At 39.7% G+C, this 21,763-nt stretch overlaps 1 protein-coding gene across 4 annotated transcripts in view; it reads right to left on the bottom strand.

The window, feature by feature from the left end:
- The window catches only part of CDK13 (cyclin dependent kinase 13), a 64,899-nt gene that overhangs the window by 24,886 nt on the left and 18,250 nt on the right, over positions 1 to 21,763 (bottom strand). For all 4 annotated transcript variants that reach the window (XM_034761242.1, XM_034761244.1, XM_034761243.1 and 1 more), the window contains exons 3-5: positions 20,001 to 20,171; positions 18,567 to 18,706; positions 17,196 to 17,366 (exon numbers count right to left, since the gene is read on the bottom strand). In XM_034761242.1, the coding sequence (XP_034617133.1) occupies positions 17,196 to 17,366; positions 18,567 to 18,706; positions 20,001 to 20,171 (482 nt within the window). The remainder of the gene's footprint in view (positions 1 to 17,195; positions 17,367 to 18,566; positions 18,707 to 20,000; positions 20,172 to 21,763) is intronic.

Raw genomic sequence — 21,763 nt, 5'->3', positions numbered from 1 at the left:
GTGCAAGTAGTGCTTAGAGAAAGCTGAAAGTCTAAACAACTGAGAGTACTAAGCAAATACGAAACAGTATTTTATAAGGGTAAAATGGGGATTACTCAGATTTAATCAGACACACAGATTAGATCTCCTGAGTGAATGGTCTGAGAGACCAGAGTCTATTACTAACATTTTCTAACAAACTAGATTAGACAAAAACCTGTAAACATTTCTCGATAAAGTGATTTTCCTTTATGTAAAAAGTGCATTTTTACAAGCAAAATGTATACATACTTCCACTCCTGTTTTTTTGTTTTTTCTCTTTATACTTAGCCTGTAGGAGTTTTAAATGAGGCAGAAATAAAATATTTGTCTTAATTCCTCTCCCTTTGTGACAAGGAACAGTACATTTAAAGAGACAGTCTAACATGACACCTCTGTCCCCTAGTGATGACATGTTGAGGGGGGGAGGCGGGGGGGAAGAGAGCTATGTCTGCCTTCTCTGCAGCGGGAGGTGGATGGCACCTCCATTACCCTCACCTGTGTGAAAAGTCTTGGTCAGAGTGCTGTATCCTCATTGATGCTCCATCCATGTGTGTCACTAGGACACATTAGGACTTCTGGGAGCATATCCCATGGTTCTTTGTGCTGCAGTAAACTGAGCCACTCCAATTTGTCTCTCCGTGAACCATGAGATAACTAGTCTGTCCTTCTCGGCACACTGGGGGAATTGCGAGAAAGCCCTCAACTACGAGCACTCCAGTGATTTAACCTCACTGCAAAATGGGTGGGTTATCAGACTGCGTGAAAGTGAACCCAGGCTCTAACTCACACCCCAGCCTCGGCAGCTAGCCCAGGATGAATGCACCACCCAGGTTAGAGATGGTTTTCAGTACAGACTGGAGGAAAGTTGGGGCAATGGCTGAGTAAGAGCCAAGACTAATTCAGCAGTGGAGATGCACCCAAAGAGGTCTGGTAGCAACATAAACAAATGCAGTTTTACTTTCTAGAAGTAATTATCAATTCCCTTGATATGGTTAGTTTTGTGGTCAGGAGAAAGCAGCTGTGAAAGGCTCCCTTCTATCAAGCCAATCTAAAAGGAACTGTGGTAAAGAAACGTACAAACAGAATTAGGAACTGAAGAGTAGGGAAGACATTCTCCTGATGGAATCTCATCTCTAGTGCAGGCCCAACAGCAGCTGCTGATTAGAATGTATAGTACAGTAGTCAGGCTGAACCATACGAAATTTATTATTAAGGTTACATTAGACAAACTAATTTATTAGAGCATAAGCTTTCGTGGACTACAGCCCACTTCTTCGGATGCATACGGATACAGACTAACACAGCTGCTACTCTGAAATTAGACAAACTGTACACAGAAGGGAACTTTTCTGGTCCTGCTCTAAGACTGCCAGTTATAAGAAGGAAAGCAGTGCTTATGTTAAAACAGTACTGATACTATATCCCTACAGATATAACACAAACTTCCCCCCAACACACACACTTAGGATGACATCCTGTCTAATGGAATTAACAGGTATTTGGAAAGTTTTTGAACTTCCTGTGTTGACATTTTATGGACAATAAAGGTACCAAATAAGACGATGTCAGAATCCTTCCTACAAGCATTGAAAAAACAGGTTGTGGGACAGGGATGATAAACGTAGGTCTAATCTTCACTCCCATGGGAATGAGTGTAAGGTGATGCAAACTGTGGTGCTTGCTTTTGTTAGTTCCTTTATCACTTCTTTTGTTTATTTTATTACAATTTGGTTACATTTTTTTTCTCATTATACTGATTACAACTCAATTGAGAAGGCATACAAACATTTAAAAATCCATGGTTTCAGAGTAGCAGCCGTGTTAGTCTGTATCCTCAAAAAGAACAGGAGCCCACGAAAGCTTATTCTCAAATAAATTTGTTAGTCTCTAAGGTGCCACAAGTACTCCTGTTCTTTTTAAAAATCCATGAGGCATGTATTCATTTAATTTCATTGCAAGAAATCTTCCTGATCAGAGGTCACCTCCTGTCTTCAAAATCAAGCCTTCTGTGTCACCTTCCCAAACTGTACATATTTGTGTATATTTTATATATATATAACAATTTAAGTTACACTGAACTACACAGTGAATTTGTTTCTCAAATTTATGTTTAAAATCCTAATCAAAACAGAACACTAGCTTGAGTTGCTTGAAAACCACCAATATTTTTATAGTTTTGTTAATTTCTAAATAAACAAATGATTACTCTTGGATTTTTTGGGTGACACTGTGAAATATTTATACTCAATCTGAGTCAGATTCAGTTCAGCAGTGTTTGGGTTGGTTGGTTTGTTTATATGTATAAATCAATCAGTAAGATGAGGAAATGCAATCAACATAATCAAACTATAGCAATTAAATAAGAAAAAAAAACTGTTAGACTATGTAGTTTGTTCCTATGAAAGTTCAGGATTGTTCTCTGTAATATATTTATTAGTGTACTGCTCTGTCTAATTTTTTTAATGAGCCAAACAGTACAGCTTGTATGTCTTCCCTTAGGAAATTTTATTTTCAGTTTTTAAATCTCACTAAATATTTGGTTTGGACTGTACTGTCTAGATGTAGCAATTCATATTTTCCCCAAAGTTAATCTTATTCTGTTTTCTGCCTACACGCACAAAATTTAAGGTTGAAAAGTCAAGCACTCAAAAATTACAAAATACCAGAATTAAGGTAGTTTGTGTAACCTTAGTTCAGCCCCCTTCTATGTATGCATTTTGATATTTTTCCCCAGGACTCCTGCATCATCCAGTGCACAGAATGGACAGTTCTCACCTAGTGCTCAGCTATTCAATTTTTTATTTTCTCCTCATTGTTTAATGTTTGGCCCTAGATCTTACTTACTGCACACTATTCAAATCTTGCAATAAGACAGAATTATTAATTTCCTTGTGGGCTTTTTTATGGTGCTCCATCAGTGTAGTACTGGATAGCTTTATAAATATTCATTTCTCTTCACAACGGCCCTGTGAAATGAGGGGATGGGATTATCCTCATTTTACTGATGGGGAGAGGAAACACACAGAGATTACGGCAAATAGTATCTACTAGTTTTGGATGACCAATCTGAGGTGCCTAGGACCTGATTTTTCAGAGTAATTGGCAATATATATATAGGTTGGCAGAATTCAATTTTTATTGTTGTATAATTTTGATGGATGTGTGTTATTTTAACGCATTTTTTTTCAATTTTTACTGATTTACACTTTCACAGTTGTGGGAAATTATGAAAGGGTCAAACAATTACTTAATGACAGAAAACGCTGAGATTCAAAAAGTCAAAGTTTTATAACCATTAAAAACAAAAACTGTCAGCATCACTTGTCCAATATACAAAGTAAATAGCCTTAAATCAAACTAATGAGTTCTCCAGAAGCATTTTTCTTATTTCTATTATTATAATATTATTGCTTCTATTATTTTTTTTATTTCTATTATTATTATTGATGGAAATATTTTTCGTCAGTTTCTGTGTATGGTGAAATTGACATTTACGGATAAAAACCTCATCCTTCCAAGCCTAACTATATAGCACTTCTGAGTTCAAAAGACAACTCCCATGAACTTCAGTTGCAGTCAGGGTAGATAATTAAAAATAAATAATAATAATAATAATTTAAATCTTATTTAAATTAAATACAGATTTATTTTTTTTAAATTAAACCTATTTGAAATTAAGAACTAGTGTTGTGGCCTAAACTCACTATAAGCTATTAAAATCTTTTAAAGGAAATACAAAAAAATAATATTCAGCAGTATATTTGCTGCCAGAGTTTTAAAGAAAGTCAAATCACTCAACTGGTGTAAGTCACTGGCTAAGCACCCAGAGTTTGCTGAAGTACAAAACGAGCTTTTCATAGAAATAGCCTCTTCTGCAAGTGCAGAGAGAATATTTTCTTCATTTCAGTTTGTTCAATTAATGCAGTTCAATGACTAACTCCTTCAAAGCTAAGAAACCAACTGGAAGTTGAACAAGACGGAAAACTTGTTTTCCTCTTCCAATCTATGAATTTAAATCTAAGTGGAAGATGGGAACTATTAGTTCTAAAATCTAGAAGAACACAGGGACCAGGAAAAAAAAGCAGTTAAATTCACTAATTGCAGATACTTTATTTAATAAATCAGTTAGTTTAAAATGTAAAACATGGTTCGATGAACTTTTGGATAAGCATTTTTTCTCCTATGTATCCAGCACATTTAAGGTAGCTTTACTGATTTTAAAAAAATGTAAATGCTGTTTTTGTGCCTTTTTAATTGAATTTGAATTTCCATCAACATAGAGTTTGACACAAATTACAAGTAAAAAGTTAATCTAGCAAATAAGAACGCATCATTCACCATTTCTAACAATGCTAATAATCAGAATCTGAATAAAGGTAAATTAAGTCACATGATTGCTTATATAAATGTGTATAGCTACAGCATCTCCTTCTGGCTGACAAAAAGAAGCACCGAATTTAGTGTGAAGTCTATGTGGAATTGTAAATCAATATGTTGTAAATCAAGAACCAACTTTTAACTAAAAAGTACAAATGATTTAGATTAAGGTTTCTTTCTTGGTGATTTACATTATCATTAAAATCAGTGACTTAAATCAATCCACCCTGGTTGCAGCTGTGAGGGCTCAGCACTTCTGCAAATCAGACACCAGGATCTCAAGTCAGGCACCCAGAAATGAGGAACACACAATTCGTGACTGTGTATGACAAGTTTAGTTTCAGCGACTTGCCCAACATTACACAGGAACTCTGGGACAGAGGCAGGGATAGAATCCAATAATCCATGGCAGCATTCAACTGCTTTAACCATGACACCCTCCTTTCTTTTCCTATGATCCCCTGCCTCATTCACTTCACATCTTCCAACTTCTGCAACAAATGAAGCAGATAATCTCCTTCACTATACAACCCTGAGCAGGTCTATGCTGTGCACTGAATGAGGTAGGGCTCCTGTGGGGAAAAAACAGTATAGGATCATGTAATTAAAAACTCTCAAAATGCACAGGCACAAGGGAGCTGAATTAATGTTGCACAGACAAACTTAATTCTGGCATTTCCTAACTTTGGAGCGCTTAACTTTGCAACCTTAATAATGTCCTTTTAAGTTTTTTTTTTTTTTGGTGCACGCAATTCCCTAGGTTTTTTAAAAAGAAAACTGAAAAATCCACCACACCCCACAGGAATTCCATGCTGTGGCATCACAGTCACCCACATTGATCACCAGCAGGGTTGGAGTATTTAGATCAGCTGCACAGACCTCTACTACTTGAGCAAATGGAGTAAATGAGAAGATGGACCAGCACTACAGGCGGATGAGAAAAACTTTGCTCTCGAGTTTCACAGATACATGCTGAGAGGAGAGGAATGGTAAGTCAGAGATCTTGGATTCCAGTCCAGGCTCTGGAGGGGAACATTCTCCAGCAGGCATAGACTCTTCTGCCTGTTTCCCTTAAGTGACTCCTTTAACACTGTCCCCTCCAACCAGTCCCTTTCCCACCCAAGCTCCTCGTCTCCTCACCTATCCAGTGTCAGTGTCCATTCCTCAGGCTTCTCATCAGTCTCTGTCTTGTTGCCCAGCCAGACCCAGTTTCCCTCCACCTCCGCCTGGCTCCACATCTGATGCCTCCATCCCCCACCTTAGCCTCCAATCACTTGCCCTCTTCTACTACCCATGTTCCCCATCCCCACTGGCTCTCAGTCTCAATCTTCTCATCTCAAGTTTTAGTGCTCTCTCCCCCAATCCAACTCACTATCCCAATCTATTTGCCCAGACAGTGCCAGTTCTCCCCCCACGCCCAGCTCCTCGTCAGACCTGTCTCCCCACCCCCATTTCCTCCTTTCCCCCAAGTTTCTCATCCAATGCTAAGCTCTCACATTGCAACAGATGAGAGTAATACTTTCTTCTATCTCCAGTTGGCTAGGAGACTCCCTCCCATCCTGATGAAGACCTGGCCTCACTTATTTATGCCTTTGTCAGCCCTCAACCAGATTACAGCAATGTGACATACTGTGCATGAAACCGTCAACACCTGGGAAGCTCCAAGTACAAAATGCCACAGCACATCTCCTCAGCTACCATGAGCACATCACACCTGTTCTCGCTCTCATTGGCTTCCCATAGAACTTTGAATCAAATTTCAAGGTCTTGGTCCTTATCTTCAAATCATTGTCCAGAATACCTAAAAGACCATCCCCAGAGAACCTAAAACACCAGATCAAAGAGCATGGTCGAAAACGTCACTCCTCTGGCACAATGGAACTCTCAACAATAAGAGTAAAGCTTGTTTGGGTGGGAGACAGAAAGTTCTCCAGGGGGTGGTCCAACAACATGTGACAGAAGTGTAGTTAATGCTGCTTAATGCACTACTGAAAAGGCACTTGTACATTACAGTAACTCCTCGCTTAAAGCTGTAGTTACATTATTGAAAAATGCTACTTTAAGCAAAATGATGTTAAGCGAAACCAATTTCCCCATAAGGATTAATGTAAATGGGGGGGGGGGTTAAGTTCCAGGGAAATTTTTTCATTAGACAAAAGATATTATACATATACAATATACTTTTAAAACAATTTTAAACAATGTAATCATAGAATATCAGGGTGGGAAGGGACCTCATCTAGTCTAACCCCCTGGTCAAAGCAGGACCTATTGGACCAGACAGATTTTTGCCCCAGATCCCTAAATGACCCTGTTAAGGATTGAACTCACAACCCTGGGTTTAGTAGGCCAATGCTCAAACCACTGAGCTATCCTGGCCATTGTGAAGCTTGGTTGAGATGGAGGAGTCAGAGGGTGAAATAGGGTGGATTGTCCAGCTGCTTCTCTTGCTCTTCTTTTCAAAGTACCGGGGGTGCTCAACCCTCGGCTCTGCCCCAGGCCCACCTTCACTCCACCCTTCCCCCAAGGCCCCATCCCTGCCCTGCCTCTTCCCGCCCCTCTCCCCAACTCCCCAGCCTCCTGAACTCCCGCCTGCAGCAATCTGCTGTTTCGTGAAGGCATGGGTAGGGAGTGGGGAGACTGCACGCCTCCCTCCCTCAGTAATCAGCTGTTTTGTAGCGTTCAGGAGGTTCGGGGGGAGAGGGGAAAGGGAGAGCCTCCTCCCGCCTCTCCTCCAGAGCCTCCTGAATGCTGCGAAACAGCTGATTGCTACAGGCGGGAAGTGCAGGGAAGGATGGGGGAGTTGCTGATCTGCAGGGCTGCCGGCAGATGGGAGACGCTGGACGAGGTGGAGGGGAGCTGATGGGGGGCTGATGGGGGGCTGGTTCCAAGCCCCCATGGCCAAACAATGCTATAAGCAAACATTGCACAACTTTAAATAAGTATGTTCTCTAATAGATCAGCAACGTAACAACGAAACAATGTTAACTGGGACGACGTTAAGTGAGGAGCTACTGTATGGTGCTGAACATGGTATAAAACCTGTCTACAATAGAATCCAAACTCAGTTCTCCATCCCTAAATTTCCCTCCCAGCTCCAGTTGTCTTATCCACCTATTCACAGTCCCGTCCCAGCTCCCAGTCCCCTTGCTTAGCCAGTATCAGTCTCCCCGACCACCCTAAATCCCAGTCGTAATCCCCCACTCATCATAATCTATTCCCTCTTGTCCCTTCTGCATTTGAATCAGGCAGTTTCCTCCCCCATGCTGCCTCATCCCATCAGGGAAGTCATTAAGAGCGCAGGGGAGAGAGAGAGTCCCAGCTGCGAAGAAAGCGCTGCTCAGCCCTGGGAATTTAGCTGCTAAAATCTCAGGAAGCCTCTGTTGAGCATGTGCAAACTGATTTTTCAAAGGCTTACAACTTTGGGCAGATTTTCACGAGAACGGTAAAAGGCACAACCCTGCCGAGTCCTTGCTCCAAAGCATGGCGGTACTAGAGCTGTTCAAAGGAAAGTCTGCCAAAAAGCAATACAGCAAAAACCATGTATTTTCTCCTAGCCTCATTCTTGGGAATAGGTAAACTATTTTGGCTGGAATTAAAACAAAACAAAACAAACAAACAAACAAAAAAAACCCCAAGGCAGATACCCAGCAAGGAAAATTGCATCCCAACTGGTTAAAGCCTGACAAAATTATAGGCAACTGAAAACAGAGTCTTATAATGGGAAGAGTCGGGCAACCTAAATGGTAGGTGGTGCTATCCTCATGTTTCTAAGTCCCTTTGCATTATTTCTCTGCCCTTGGTGCTCACAATGCTTTCTAAATTAATACTTTAAGTTTAGTTAGTGCTTCCAAATTAAAGCTAGATCTACTGCCAGTATTTGTAGGACCTTTTTAGGCATCTTCTCCCAATTTGATATTTTACCATTTATTATTGTGCTTTCTTTATGGTCCTTCAGCCAATGTTCAGTCCATGTAATAATGATCATTTACAAGCCTAGTTGCAAAATGAATTCAGATAAGATTTCATGACTTCATTAAAAATTGTACTAATATTACATGTTTTGCTTTCCTTTCACTCATTCATTTTGAAATGCTGCCTAAAACAATTGAGTTTGTTTGATAATTTCTTCATAAATTGGTGCTGCTTATTACTTATATTTCTGTAATCCTCTAGATATTTAGTGTTTTCTTCTTAACATTTGTTCCTCTTTTAAAAAACAGAAATACTAGTTAGACTTTTGGGATAGTAATGGTCAGAAATTTTATTTGTTTAACACCAGAACTCCATTTCTTTTCTCCAGTTGTCCATAACCTCTATGGCAGTCAAAGACTTTTCAGAAGTACTGTCAGTCATACAAGAAGTTTGTTATGTAATTCTTCTAATGTAAGTTTTCCCATCCAGTTGTGTACATTTAAGCGTCACATATAGTCTCTTAATCAGTTGCTCCTTATAAAAACATTTATTTTCTAATCAACACAATTTTATGATTCTTGTTAAAATGGATTTTAACAAGACGTGCAATAGCTCAGTCATATGAATCAATTTTATTCCTTCGTTAAAACTGTTCTCTCTCTCTCTCTCTAGTACTTTTCACCCTAAATTGTTTCTAAGAGTCCTCCTCATTCCCTTTAGCCCCTGGTTAGTATCTTCTCATTCTATTAAGGTTTTCCTATTTCTTCTGTATAAGCTACAGATGACTATATTCTTGTTGTGTGATACTACTTCATATCATACTTTACTCATCTCCTATTTCTTCAAGAGTCGCATTCCTGTAATTTGTTTTCTAATAATCCTGTATTTCTGTATGCTGTACACTCAGACTGATGTCTCAATTGCTTTGTTTCCAAACAAATTCCATGGCCAAATACTTCTCAAGTGAAAGACCTGTCACTGCAAGAGCTTACTTAGTCCTCGGAAGTAGTTACCAAATATTTGGTGCCTCCGTTGCACCAGATATTCGCCCAATGGAATGAGAAATACAAAGGTCTCTTCTAGGTTTGGGTTACTGAGACAATGCAGATCAGGAGTCCTCACTACCTCTCAGAGCTTCTCATGTTGCTATTACAGCTGGCAAGCTGGGAGTTGAATAGCCAAATGGGTAGGCCCCCATCCATGCTGAGCCAGAGCCCAATCTAAACATAGAAAAGGAATATCTGCCTCAAGTAAATAACCCTACCATTCCAGACATTTTAGCTGGTGTGACTGAGGATAATTTCAGTGAGAGGTTTCTATCCCCCACTCAAAGATGCAGGAGGGCTGTGGAGTCTCTGGATTTGGTCTTGCAAGATGCAGTCATAGGAGAGAGTGCCTACGTCTTAGTGGGAAGCTGCTTTGTAGGCAAGTTAACATGGGAGGGAGAAAGTTGGAACTGTCAAAGTGGGAGGTGGCGGTGACGTGGGAGCAGAGAGATTTGTACCAGATTAGAAAGTCTTCCTATTAGGGAAGATGGCATTTGGGAGCCTTCATGTTTAATCTCAATAACTCTCTATGCCAGCTCATCTACAAGAACACAACAGGAGGCTCTCCAACCCTAATTATGTTCCCCAGCCCTAACTGAGGAGCCTCCTGTTGTGTTCCTGTAGATGAAGTGGCGTAGCGGGTTATTGAGATTAAACATATACAGTAAAAGTAGTGTTATCCTTCACTTTAGCAACCGGAAAGCTCTATAAGCCGGCATTTTTGATCTTCATTGAAAGTCCAGGTTATAGTCTGGTTGTTGTGGGGCTAACAGGTTTCCTACCTGGCTCCATGTGGCTCCCCGGAAGTGGTGATATGTCCCTGCTGCTTCTAGGTGGAGGAATGGCCATGAGGGTTCGCAGTGTGGGGTGCCATATCCAGGCACCGTTCACCTCGGGCAGCTCCCCAGGAGCTGTGATATGTCCCTGCTGCTCCTAGGCGGAGGCGCGGCTAGGCAGCTATGCGCACTTCCCCCGCCCACAGGCGTGTCCCCGCATCTCCCATTGGCCATGGTTCCCAGCCAATGGAAGCTGCGGAGCCAGAGCTCGGGGAGAAGGCAGCAACACAGAGTCACCCAAGATGAGCCTGCCCAGATCCGGCACCCCACACTCCCTCCTGTGCCCCAACCCCCTGCGCCTCGCACTCCCTCCTGCACCCCAACAGCCAGCCCTGACCCCCCCACACACACCGAAACTCTCTCTCCCTCTTAGTTAACCGGAATTTTTTTTACTTATCAGCACCCCCCATTCCACAACATGCTGGATACAAAGCTTTTACTGTGTATAAAAGCTCTTCCTCATAGGAAGATGACCAATCTGGCCAATAAAAATGGGGAAGTCAAATCAGAGCAAGAAATTAAACCTGACTAGCCAAAGAAAATTGATAGCTGACACCTTATTCTAGGGAGGAAGTCACCTTGTTTCCAGAGATATTTCTCGAAATGTGTCACCAGTGCAAGCTTTCAGTTTCCAGTTACACCAGCACTTACACTATTTCAACTTGTCAAGGATCCCAGACGAGCAAGCAGAGGAAAGAGATGTTCTTTATTACCTGAACAGATCCATACCTCTTATATCTGTTCTATGCTAGCCCACTCCCACTACCAGTACTATGGGAAGCACCAAATGGCCAATATAATGACCAGGCTGCAAAAAACCGCTTTTCCTCATGACCCTTCGAACACCATGCCTTCACTAAGTTCTGCAGTTCGTAACAGCCTTCACATTAGCCCTGGGAAGCCTGGGTAAAGTTACTTACAATGGGAACAGAGAGACAGCTCTGCAGTGAAGTATTCTCTGATGACTGCATGACTGCTGTCAGGGAATCCTCACAGACTTTCAGAAAGACTACAGAACTGCCTGATAGCTGGAAGGAAGTAACCAGTCGTACAACAAAGTTTATAGGGACTTTGTTCTGTGAGTCAAAAATCAGAACAGAAGTAAAAACCCTTTCAGAAGTATAGTCACTGACTACCTTGCCAGAGTAGCAGCAGGAATATGTCCAGTGCCACCATGAAGTCAATATTCTTCACGTCAGCCTAGTTTCTAAATGGAGTTTCCAGAAGCGAGGAATCTGTCAGTCAGATCTGCTTCCTCATCAAAATCTCTCAAACCAGGATTCACTCTCTTTTTGGGATATCATTGTGTTGCTCAACTATTTAATCTTAATTCCTCTTGCAGTTTAAGTGGTTTAGCTGCAAAATCAGCATGTCTTCTAGTTTCTAATGCCCAGCAAGATCATCAGAAGTGACTCCTGAATAAGGATAAGGAATAAGGAAAAATCTAAAGGCTGTGAATTTTCCCAACTGAAGCAGACAGTAACCCTATAATAGATTAGCAAGAACCAAGAACATATACCCTCTCCTGTCTCAAAATGCACATTGGCATTGGTTAAATACATATCTTTAACACTTGGTATGGACACTTTTTCTAACACCTGAAGGCTTCAGAAAACCACTCCAATACCATCAGTGTTGAATTGAATCACATGAAAAATGCAGGCTTAATTGTTGTTACATTTGGGTTGTGATGGAGGGCCCCATAACAACAGAAGATGTGTCAAGCAATAATTTGTGTTTCATGACAGCTGAATTAAGGACATTTAGTAAAGACCACACTCTAACTCCCTCCACTGTGTTCCGCAGAAAAGGAAAGTAAGCATATGCACCAAGAAGAGCAGTATTATAGCTAGGTTAGCCATTTGAAAGTCAGCTATTTAATTAAGGGTTTTTGTATTTTCAACAGCCCATCTCCTAGAAAACACAGAGATTGTTCAAAACTCTATTGTATGCAGTATGTAGAAAAAATTGGTTTGAAAATTAGGAGTGGCTGCCCTAGATGGGGAGAAAGGGCATGTCTTGAAAAGTTCGCTGAGTGAAAATGACTGGGGCTGACTGACTAGGGAATGTCAGAATATGCAAGAGCTTTTTAGGCCTACTCTATATCTAAAACTTAGGTAAACCTAGCTATATCGCTAAGGGGTTTGAAAAATTCACACCCGAGACACACAGTTAAGCCAATCTCAGTCAATGGAAGAATTCTTCTTTCAACATAGTTACTGCCTCTCAAGGGGATGGAAAACCCTTTCCATTGCTGTAGTAAGTGTCTACAGTATAGCAGTATACGTATAATCCAACTGTATCACCGTAGAGCTTGTAGAGTAGACGTACCTTTTAGAGACACAGGATCTCTATATTCTCTGTAACCAAAGCTATGGGCTGGGTCTACACTAGAAAACTTAAGTCCACCTAGCTATGCCACTCAGCGCTGTGAAAAATTCTTCTGTTAATCTAGCTGCCATCTCTGTGAGGTAGATTGCCTACACCAATGGGAGAACTCCTCCCATCAGCACAGGTAATTTCACACAGACATCCCCAAAGACAAGAAAAACCCATAACCTCTCAAGAGTGGTAACAAAAGGTAAACGGTTTCTGGAGTGCATATCCCTCTCTCAGGCTGTCTATACACTACACAGCTTTTAGCTACCAGGGGCTTTTTTAAGCACCTGTGAACAAAAAAAGTTTTGTGGTTCAATCTGCAGTGTAGACAAGCCCTCAGAGTCAGTCAAGGGGCATGGGCGGAGATTTACACTTTCAGCAAGCAGTAGTGCCCTCAGGCTGCAGCAGGCAAACACAAAGAGAGAAGCCAAAAATACAAAGATGAGAGCTGGTTATGCTGTTTGTCACAAGGGCCCACACAGTCAAAGCCATTTGCTTCTACTGTAACTAGAGGTTGAGACAGCCACAGTTTCTGTAGCCTGCTGGTCACAAGACAAAGTCTTCAACATAAGATAATGGAGGGTCTCAGATGTAAGAAGTACAATTTGGCAGCTGAGAGGCTCAGGTACTAAAAAGTACCTAAAGATTACCTTCCACACGTGAGAAGTGTGGTTTTATACCCTGTTAAAAGCAGAGTATCTTGTAAGAACAGAAATCTCTTTTAGTAAATTAGAATTTCACCACCCCCTCACCCTGAAAAATATATACATCTGTAGTCGTCCAATCCTATTTGTCTAGAAAAGGTATTTTAATCTTTCTCCCCTCCTTGAACATAGATCAAATCCTCAAAAGACCCACTCCCACTCCCAGTTCAGAAGCTGAAACAACTCCGAGCAGCTTTTTCCTATTAATGCCCCAGATATCACCTCTGAGGATTTCTTCACCCAATGATTCCCAATATGTTTTTTTTCCTTCTCAAGTATTGGCATATTAGAAATGCACATATTAAGTGAAGTATTTTCAGCTATTTGTGACCTGCTTTGTTTAGATAACAGCATGTGTTTTATAAGTGGGACAGCAACAACCCTTATACTGTATTAAGATTGTCTAATACTTTCCATTACACATTTGACTTAAAAAAAAAAAAAAAAAAAAAAAAAAAGAGCTCTAGTAATTCAATGATTTGCAGCAGCATTTGGAATTTTGGCAAGGGGGCAGACCTGGGGTACGTGAAGTGCTTTTGCTGTTCCCATGAAAATCCATTTGGATTTGGCGCAGTTAAAAGATCTGAAATGGTCCTGTTCCATCTGTGTTTTGCTCAGTACAACTTGCTAAAAGCCTGCTATCAAAATTCCTTAACATTCCATGAATAATGCTCATGCATCACCATTTCCTTTCAGCATGCCACAATGTAACTCTTGACAAGACACACAAAATGTATCCTCCAATTTCTCCTCCCTCTATCTGAGCACCCAACTGCCTGGGGGGGGAGTGTGACCTGGGCTGGGAACCAGGAAGCCATGAGTTTTACATTTCTTCTAAATTGCTGTTAATAAATTGGTGCCCTTCACAATCATTACTGAGCAAGGCCTCATGCTCCACTGTCAGGTTACACAGGGAGGAAACAGAACTCTGATCTTTGATATAGCTGACCCAAGTCTCACCCACTTCACCATATGGACTTTCAGAAAGAGTCAGCCAAATCTATGTTCAAGGCTATACTGTCTAAAATAGGGCTACTCATAGATATGCAATCTTGAAATGTCAAGTGGGTGGAGTTAATTTTTGATCTAAAGAGACAGATGAATACATATAAGAATTATTTTTATATATTCCCATCAAACAGAATTACCTGTTCTTAAAATCAAAGATTCAATTTTATCAAGAAATAGTTAATAGTTTGGCATTTTCACTAGTTTGACACAATATCACATTCAAAACCAAACCTGCAAACTAAAATCATAGGGTATAACAGCATTCGAAAACATCTGCATGTGCCTCACTTTTTTACATGTTAGTTTTAAGTATTAGGTTATTCTTTTTATTTTATTTTTTAAACCAAACTTTAACCCAAAACATTTTTAGAAGATCAAGATAGTAAGGCTATTGCTGGAAAAGCAAATTCAACTGCCTCTTCACTGCAAGAACTGCTATGCTGTATATCTTGACCAGGATACATAATTTAAAGTAACTTTAATAATGATTATTTTTAAATTTAAGAATCCAAGTTAAAAATACAGTTTGTGATAGTGTATCGTGGAAACTGAAAAACAGTGTGCTTGTTCTAGCTCCATGCTCAGTCAGGACTGTGATGTGGCTACAACTTCTCACCAATAAAGTTCATCTCAAACTATACTCCATGGGGAAACAGAGCGAAGCAGTAACCCAAAAAGCAAATTTCTGACTGCAACCTCTTCTCACACAGCCTGCAACAGTAAGAGTCTTGTATACCCTTTTGCCAATACTGTCTGTTTATGAAGAGGTTGTTGTCAGACTAATTCTATTTAAGCCACTTCACAGAACCACAGTATTGGAAGACTGTCCAAATTCATCTGTCAACAACAGATGAAAACAGTTCTCTTTGTTATAAATACCAAATTCAAAAAGGGAATCAGTATCACAAGTACAAGCTCAGCCCAAAAAAAGGATTAATTAATTTAATAGTACCAAAACGTGTATTAGGCACTTAAAAAAAAGAAACTCTCTCTGTCCTAAAGAGCTTACAATCTAAGTTTCGATGTGGCACAAGTGACAAGAGAGAGAAGGAAAAGACACTTTCAGCAATAAGACAGTAACAATAGTGCAAGGCACAGTAGGCTGAATGATCACACAAACTGTTTTCATGAGCTAAGTAGGGATCGGTCTGATTAACAACTGAATAGAAAAAAACCATGGAAAATCTAAGTTACCTCCTACAAATGGCATGTGTTTGGGGCACCACCCTTCACAACCACAGTCACTACTGAACCCTGGTGGAAGTACTCTCTTTTGGGTGACACACAAAAATCAGCATCTTGGGTTATTACTGCTCCTACAGGACATCTTGCAAGAGTACAGATTTTAACCTTGGCACCATAACCAAATTCATGCTACTACTTTCTGCCTAAACAAAATGTCACCCAATGTGTCAACTGGCTGCATAATATATTCATCTTTTCCTGTCTGATCTATTGTGCAATGTTGCCACACTGTACTAACAACTTCCACATTCCTTTCAAAGGAGACTGCATTTTGATGATGGATGAAGTGACTATATGTTCATTGATTTAGTTTTCAGAGGCCCCTGGGATTCTTTGATATTCAATAACTATATAGAAAGGGAACTCTTCTTACTACCAATTTGTTCTCTGGGTTCAGGATTCTACTGGCACAGAACAGAAAAGTAGTTCCTCCTCACATGCAGATTAGGACAGAGAGGAACCAGTGAAAAAACTCATTTTACAACATGTCATTTAGCTTAGCACCACTCACTTGTCCTACTCTCTCCTCACTCAGTACTTCTAAAGTAGGAAAAAAAATTGGTTTTGATTAGTAGCCTGTATAAAAGCCTCACATTTTCCACAGAATCTTTTATAGATTCCTAACTAATCAATAGAGATGAGTCTACGCCAGAGGAATCTAGGACACAAAAGAATTGGTGGTAAGAAAATTCTCCTTTATGGGGCCTGGCTCAATTAGCACAGAACAGATGGGATCTACTTAATATTCCCCATTAAGATTTAGGGAGAGAAAGGCAATGTCATAGGTATCCAAATTCCCTAAAATGACATTTTCTCAGCCAAAAATTTTAATAGAAAGACACCTATTGCTTGGAGACCCAAAGAAGCCAGGGTTTACTGAGAACAGTCTGGTAGATTACTGCATGAAAGACATCTCCAAAGATGGAATGACCAGCTCTATTGTCAGATTTACACTTGCAAAGAGCACAACACAACAGCCCTGTACAAATTTCCCTACTGTAGCCTTAAGGCTCTCCGCTTTGAAGGTTGCTGTAACTCAAGAAGAGCGAACAAAGATGATGAAAGTTTGTAGGCCTCTGACACGCAAGAACATATCCATCTTACTTACTAATAAATCCATCTGTACTTTGGCCTTCAAAGAAGGCCAATTTATACATCATTTTGCCCTTTTGCTTCCTTCTGTCATCTGCGCTCATGCCGAATCCAAAAAATGAAATCACAAGCCAAAAATAACCTAAGCCTATAAGGAAAACGTTTTCCCTAAAGGAATGAGACTGCAGTATTCCAGTGAGGCAGGAGAAAACAAGGAGAGCAGAGTGGAGTCTAAATTGGACTCCAAAGTGACATCTTCCCATTTTCTGTTAATCCTGCTTAATCTACATATAACAAGCATCTTCACATCTGCTCCAACACTGTAAAACAAAGTTACATTTATTCTGTTCTGAGAGTGTTTACATTAATACTCCAAAAAGCAATGGTATTTATCTGTTTGTTAAATAAAGGGCTTGTAGAGAGAACAAGTAGCATTACAACTCCTTGTTGAAAGTTTACTACCTATGAATGCACTTTTTAAGTAAAACCTCCACTTGCAGATACTGAATTAATATTTGCTTTAAGAATGGGACTGCAGAGAAGTAGTTGCCCTGTGCATGTGTACATACCTTTGTCCTTCTTAAAATCCAAAGCATCTTCCTTATCTGTCACTATTTCCTTCATGTTGATAATGCTTTGATGGTTAAGCTGTCGAAGAATCTTAATCTCCCGAATAGCTGTAATTGGAAAACCCTCCTTTTCATTATCCAGCCGTACTTTCTTTAGCGCCACCATTTCTCCTATGAAAAGGTTTAAATAAAAACATGAAGGATAGCACTCAAACAAATGAAGTTCAGATTTTTCTGTCACTCAATACATCCTTTTTGAATTACAATATTTAAAAAAAAGATGTCAATCATTCATGTTCCAGTATGTGCACCTGCACTAAAAAATAAAATAAAAAAAGTAAATTCAGGTCCATGTTAACAAAACACTCACAGCTCAGACACCAAATCTTTTGCAGAAGTGAAACTATAAGACAACTTTCTCACAACTATTAAATAGCCTTCTTCCTTCTTTCTCATCTGCAATCGGATCTGCCTCCTTGGGTTTCCAATCACTAAGCCCACACACAAGAGAGAGTCAACAGCGTCTCTACATTTAAAGGCCTACGCATGCTGCAGATTTCACATTTCAGGACACCTGAGGTCGGGAAATAGACGGAGGTTCCTTCTTGCGTCTTTTCCTTTTGATAAACAATACATCTAGCACATTTGTAATGTGGCAAAGAATACTAATGTAAAGTGAGATGATCAAACAAGAAAATAAAACAACATACATCAGGAAACTTAATCTCAAAATACTGCTTATTATAAGGTGCTGACCAAAATGTCCTTTGATACCCCATGGTTGGTGTTCCAAGAAAGCCATAAAATAAACAGATAGGCAGTTACAAGTTTTTCAACATTTCAGCTTTTAATTAAACTATGATGCCATAAATGAGAATTATCGGACTACTATAGGAAAAGCAACCTTAGAGATCATATTTCAGGGTGTCATTGTACAGGAGGCTCTCCCCCCTTTATATTATTTCAGGTAGTAGCTATGAAGGTGCAAGGAGGAGAAACTGCAAAGTTCCAGAATATACCCTTTGTTCAACAGCTCTTTCATCAACAGTTCCTACAAGCATTACTGCTGTGCCTCTCTCTTTTCTTTCTCACTAACTGTCTTCAAGGCATGAAAGCTGAAGTAGGAAATTGGCCAAAAAATACCTGCACCCTATGCTTCTAGCAATAACCTGCAGTTACATGATTTTAAGCAGCACAGAGAAATTACTACTACTATGAAGAACTACCAGGATCGAAACCCAACACAATTCTGAAGAATCTTCCAAGATGAGAAGGGCAGAAAAGCATACGCATTTTACAAAATATACCAAATTAAATCCATGCAATTCTGTAGTTAACAGCACTCATTCATTATATATTTTCAGATCTTACCCGTATCCTTATCTCTGGCTTTGTAAACTTGCCCATAAGTGCCTTCTCCAATAATGCCAATTATATCAAATTTATCCACGCAGCGTTTTCCCCAGTCAATGTCTTTTTCCTTTGTTTCACCATGGCGTGGTCCACATATTCTATTAAATAAAAATTAGCTCTAAAAATACATCCATAAAAATATCAAAATGTTCAGAAATAAGTTATCTGTAAAAAGTAACCTTTTTCATATTACTAACTTCTTAGAAAAACAGATCTGAGAGAACTGAATGAATTCAACTTTCAACACTTATGTTCTTTTAATTTCTCTTGGACAAAGGAAACAGACTAGTTAGTTTCAGTTTCATTTGCCGACTCTTTCCAGTCAATCGCTTTGCATTTCTCCTGCCCTAGCACAAAACTGCATTATTCGCATTGAAAACACCACAAAGGAATGTTTGTTTGTTTAAAAATGGTCTCCACTGAAATTTATAAAAAAAGCAAAATTATTGTGTCTCAGGAAAGATACATTTTGAGTCACATTTTACTTAACAGTTTCTGCATCTGTCCATCCAAAACAATACATACACACTTCACTAATCTATTAAAAGATGCCTACCCAATGGTTAGTACATTTAACTATCATAAAAGGTATCTCATTCAGTATCTACCTTCTTCAAAGTGTTATAGCTGCAGCAACCTCATTGTAAAAGGGTGAATGGGTGCAAAGAAAGGAACAGCATCTAGCCTTACCTATTAATCACTTTCTGGATAGTTTACACAACAATGAATTTCAAGGGAAAGTTTTTAATGTGGTGATTTAAGGGAGGGTATACAAGCAAGAGGATATAAAACCAAGTAACAGTCTTAAACATGGGTTGAGTGGGGCACTTTCAGTTCTGCATCTAAAGAGGACCTTCACAGTTACTCACCAACAAGCCTATTCCAAACCACTTTCTTTTTGTCTGCAGTTTCTGCTCATTTGGTCCCTCATCATTACTGCACACAGAAGGGCAGAAGGATGAGGGACCAAAGGATGAGGATAAATAAGGGAATAGGGTTCAGAGAAACTTAGTGCAAATGAGGCAAATAGGGAAATGGTGGGCAGGAGTACAAAATTCCATCTTCTCAAATGGTGCCAGTGCACCTAGGGACCGCCTTGCCTGTCTAGAAGACTCTCAGAAATAAAACATTCTGAGTCATTTAATGGTTAAAAAAAGGCTTAAATAGCACAAAGCAGAAGTAAATCGATTGATTCAAGATTTGCTGCAGGCATTAACTTATTTCCAGTACTTCCTATGTTGAATAATTATAAAAAGCCAGGTAAATTATATACATTTCAAATTTTTATATTTTGAAGAAACTTGTGTCTCACTTTGTCTTACATGCAGTTTTTTTTTTTAATATATATATATATATATATATATATATATATAAAGGAAGTAGTAAACATACTTAGGCCTCCTTTTGCTGTGTGACTGAACTGCTGGTTTCTTTTCTTCAGGACTTTTGGATAAATCATCTCCTCCAGGCAACTCTGGTGGGAGTGGCAAGTCTGCAAGCAGATGTCGTAGTTTCTTCTCCACTTCCTTTTTAACTGCCTTCACTGAAAGATTCCCTCGCAAACTATAAAGATAAACAAAATCAGCTAAAACGGACTAAAATTCTTTTCCGTTTCATGACTGGAAACCTAATGGGTGTGAGGCCTCAGTGGAATTCACTACAAGTGATGATTTCATATAGTCTGTTTTAGCAGCAGTCTCTGCTTTTACAGCCCCGAGGACATTTGTTTATGTTTTACATGTGACTACTGAACCGAGTGATCTAAGAACGACAGAGCTGACTGCTGAGTTGCTGCAAAAGCTGTGCACTAAGATGAAGAATACCTTTAGTTTTTTCCTGGTGAATGTTAAAGTTAGTCATGACAGCAATGTATTAGAGGCCAGGATAGGTAGTCAGGAAACCTGGATTGAGCCCTGATCTACACTGGGGGGGGGGGGGGGAGAAGAGAAGGGGGAGGTTGTCAACCTAAGATATGCGTAGCTGAAGTTGGCGTATCTTAGGTTGACTTACCTGGCTGTGAGGATGGCGGCAAGTCGACTGCTGCCGCTCCCCCATCAACTCCGCTTCTGCCTCTTGTGATCTGGAGTTCCGGAGTTGACGGGGAGCGCGCGTTCGGGGATTGATTTATCCGCGTCTAGACGAGATGCGATAAATCGATCCCTGATAGATCCATCTCTACCCGCCGATCCGGCGGGTAGTGAAGACCTGCCTAAGTCTCTGCCACACAATTCACGTGTGAGCTCATGCAATTCAATTAGCCTGGCCTTTTACTATTTTCCCATCTGCGAAGAGAGAATAATGCTTACTCATCTTACAACAGTATTTTGAAAGGCACAGTTAGAAGAGCAAAAACTTTTTTTCTTTTCATTCCATTAAAAAAAATAAATAAATAAATCTGATGCACAAGCAGCATATGAACACATACATGGAGGCAGGGAGTCTAACTCCATGTCCCACATTGCCTCACACGCCTTGTTGCTCCATATGACTGTCACCGTTTGGCTCTCTGCTATTCACTAGCCTATTTTTAAAAATAAGCTCTCTAAAAATACAGTACTATGGTGACTTTTTCCACTGTTTCAGTGGACCTTTTCAATAACTATAGTATTTCTTCATTGGCAAAACTGGTCTATAAATAATCATTCTGACATTGATTTAATACTGATCTTGTGTGGAGGCCTCACCATTCTTCAAAGTTTTCAAACTGCACTGATAGCAATTTGAAACCAAAATTGGTCTACTAAAATAATATGAATAGTCTAATATAGAACTTTCAATCATATTCCCTCTCATTCACTTATGTCTTTTCATACTCCCCCTTACTGTGTCCCTTCTGCTATTTTGCTTCATTTGCTTCTAAATCTAGAAGGATGTAATACTTATCCCGGGACTGTTACTGGATCAAAATAGTCTGTTCGCCCATCCCCCTGTCAGTACCATAGTAGTTTGAATCAGACATTTTTCTAAAAACAGCAATTTTATTAAGTGCACTGCCTTATTTTATGGAAATTGAAAACATAACACTGGAAAGAAAGTTTCTAGCCAGCAAAGGCATCAGGCTCTAGAATTGCCTCCCAATAATAATAGTGCAGATAAAAGACCTAACTGGTTTTAAAATGGAGCTTGATACGTTCATGAAACTGATTATATCATGT

Source organism: Trachemys scripta, chromosome 2 (assembly GCF_013100865.1).
Source record: "Trachemys scripta elegans isolate TJP31775 chromosome 2, CAS_Tse_1.0, whole genome shotgun sequence".
Lineage (NCBI taxonomy): Eukaryota > Metazoa > Chordata > Testudines > Emydidae > Trachemys > Trachemys scripta.
This window is presented reverse-complemented; position numbering and strand designations above follow the sequence as displayed.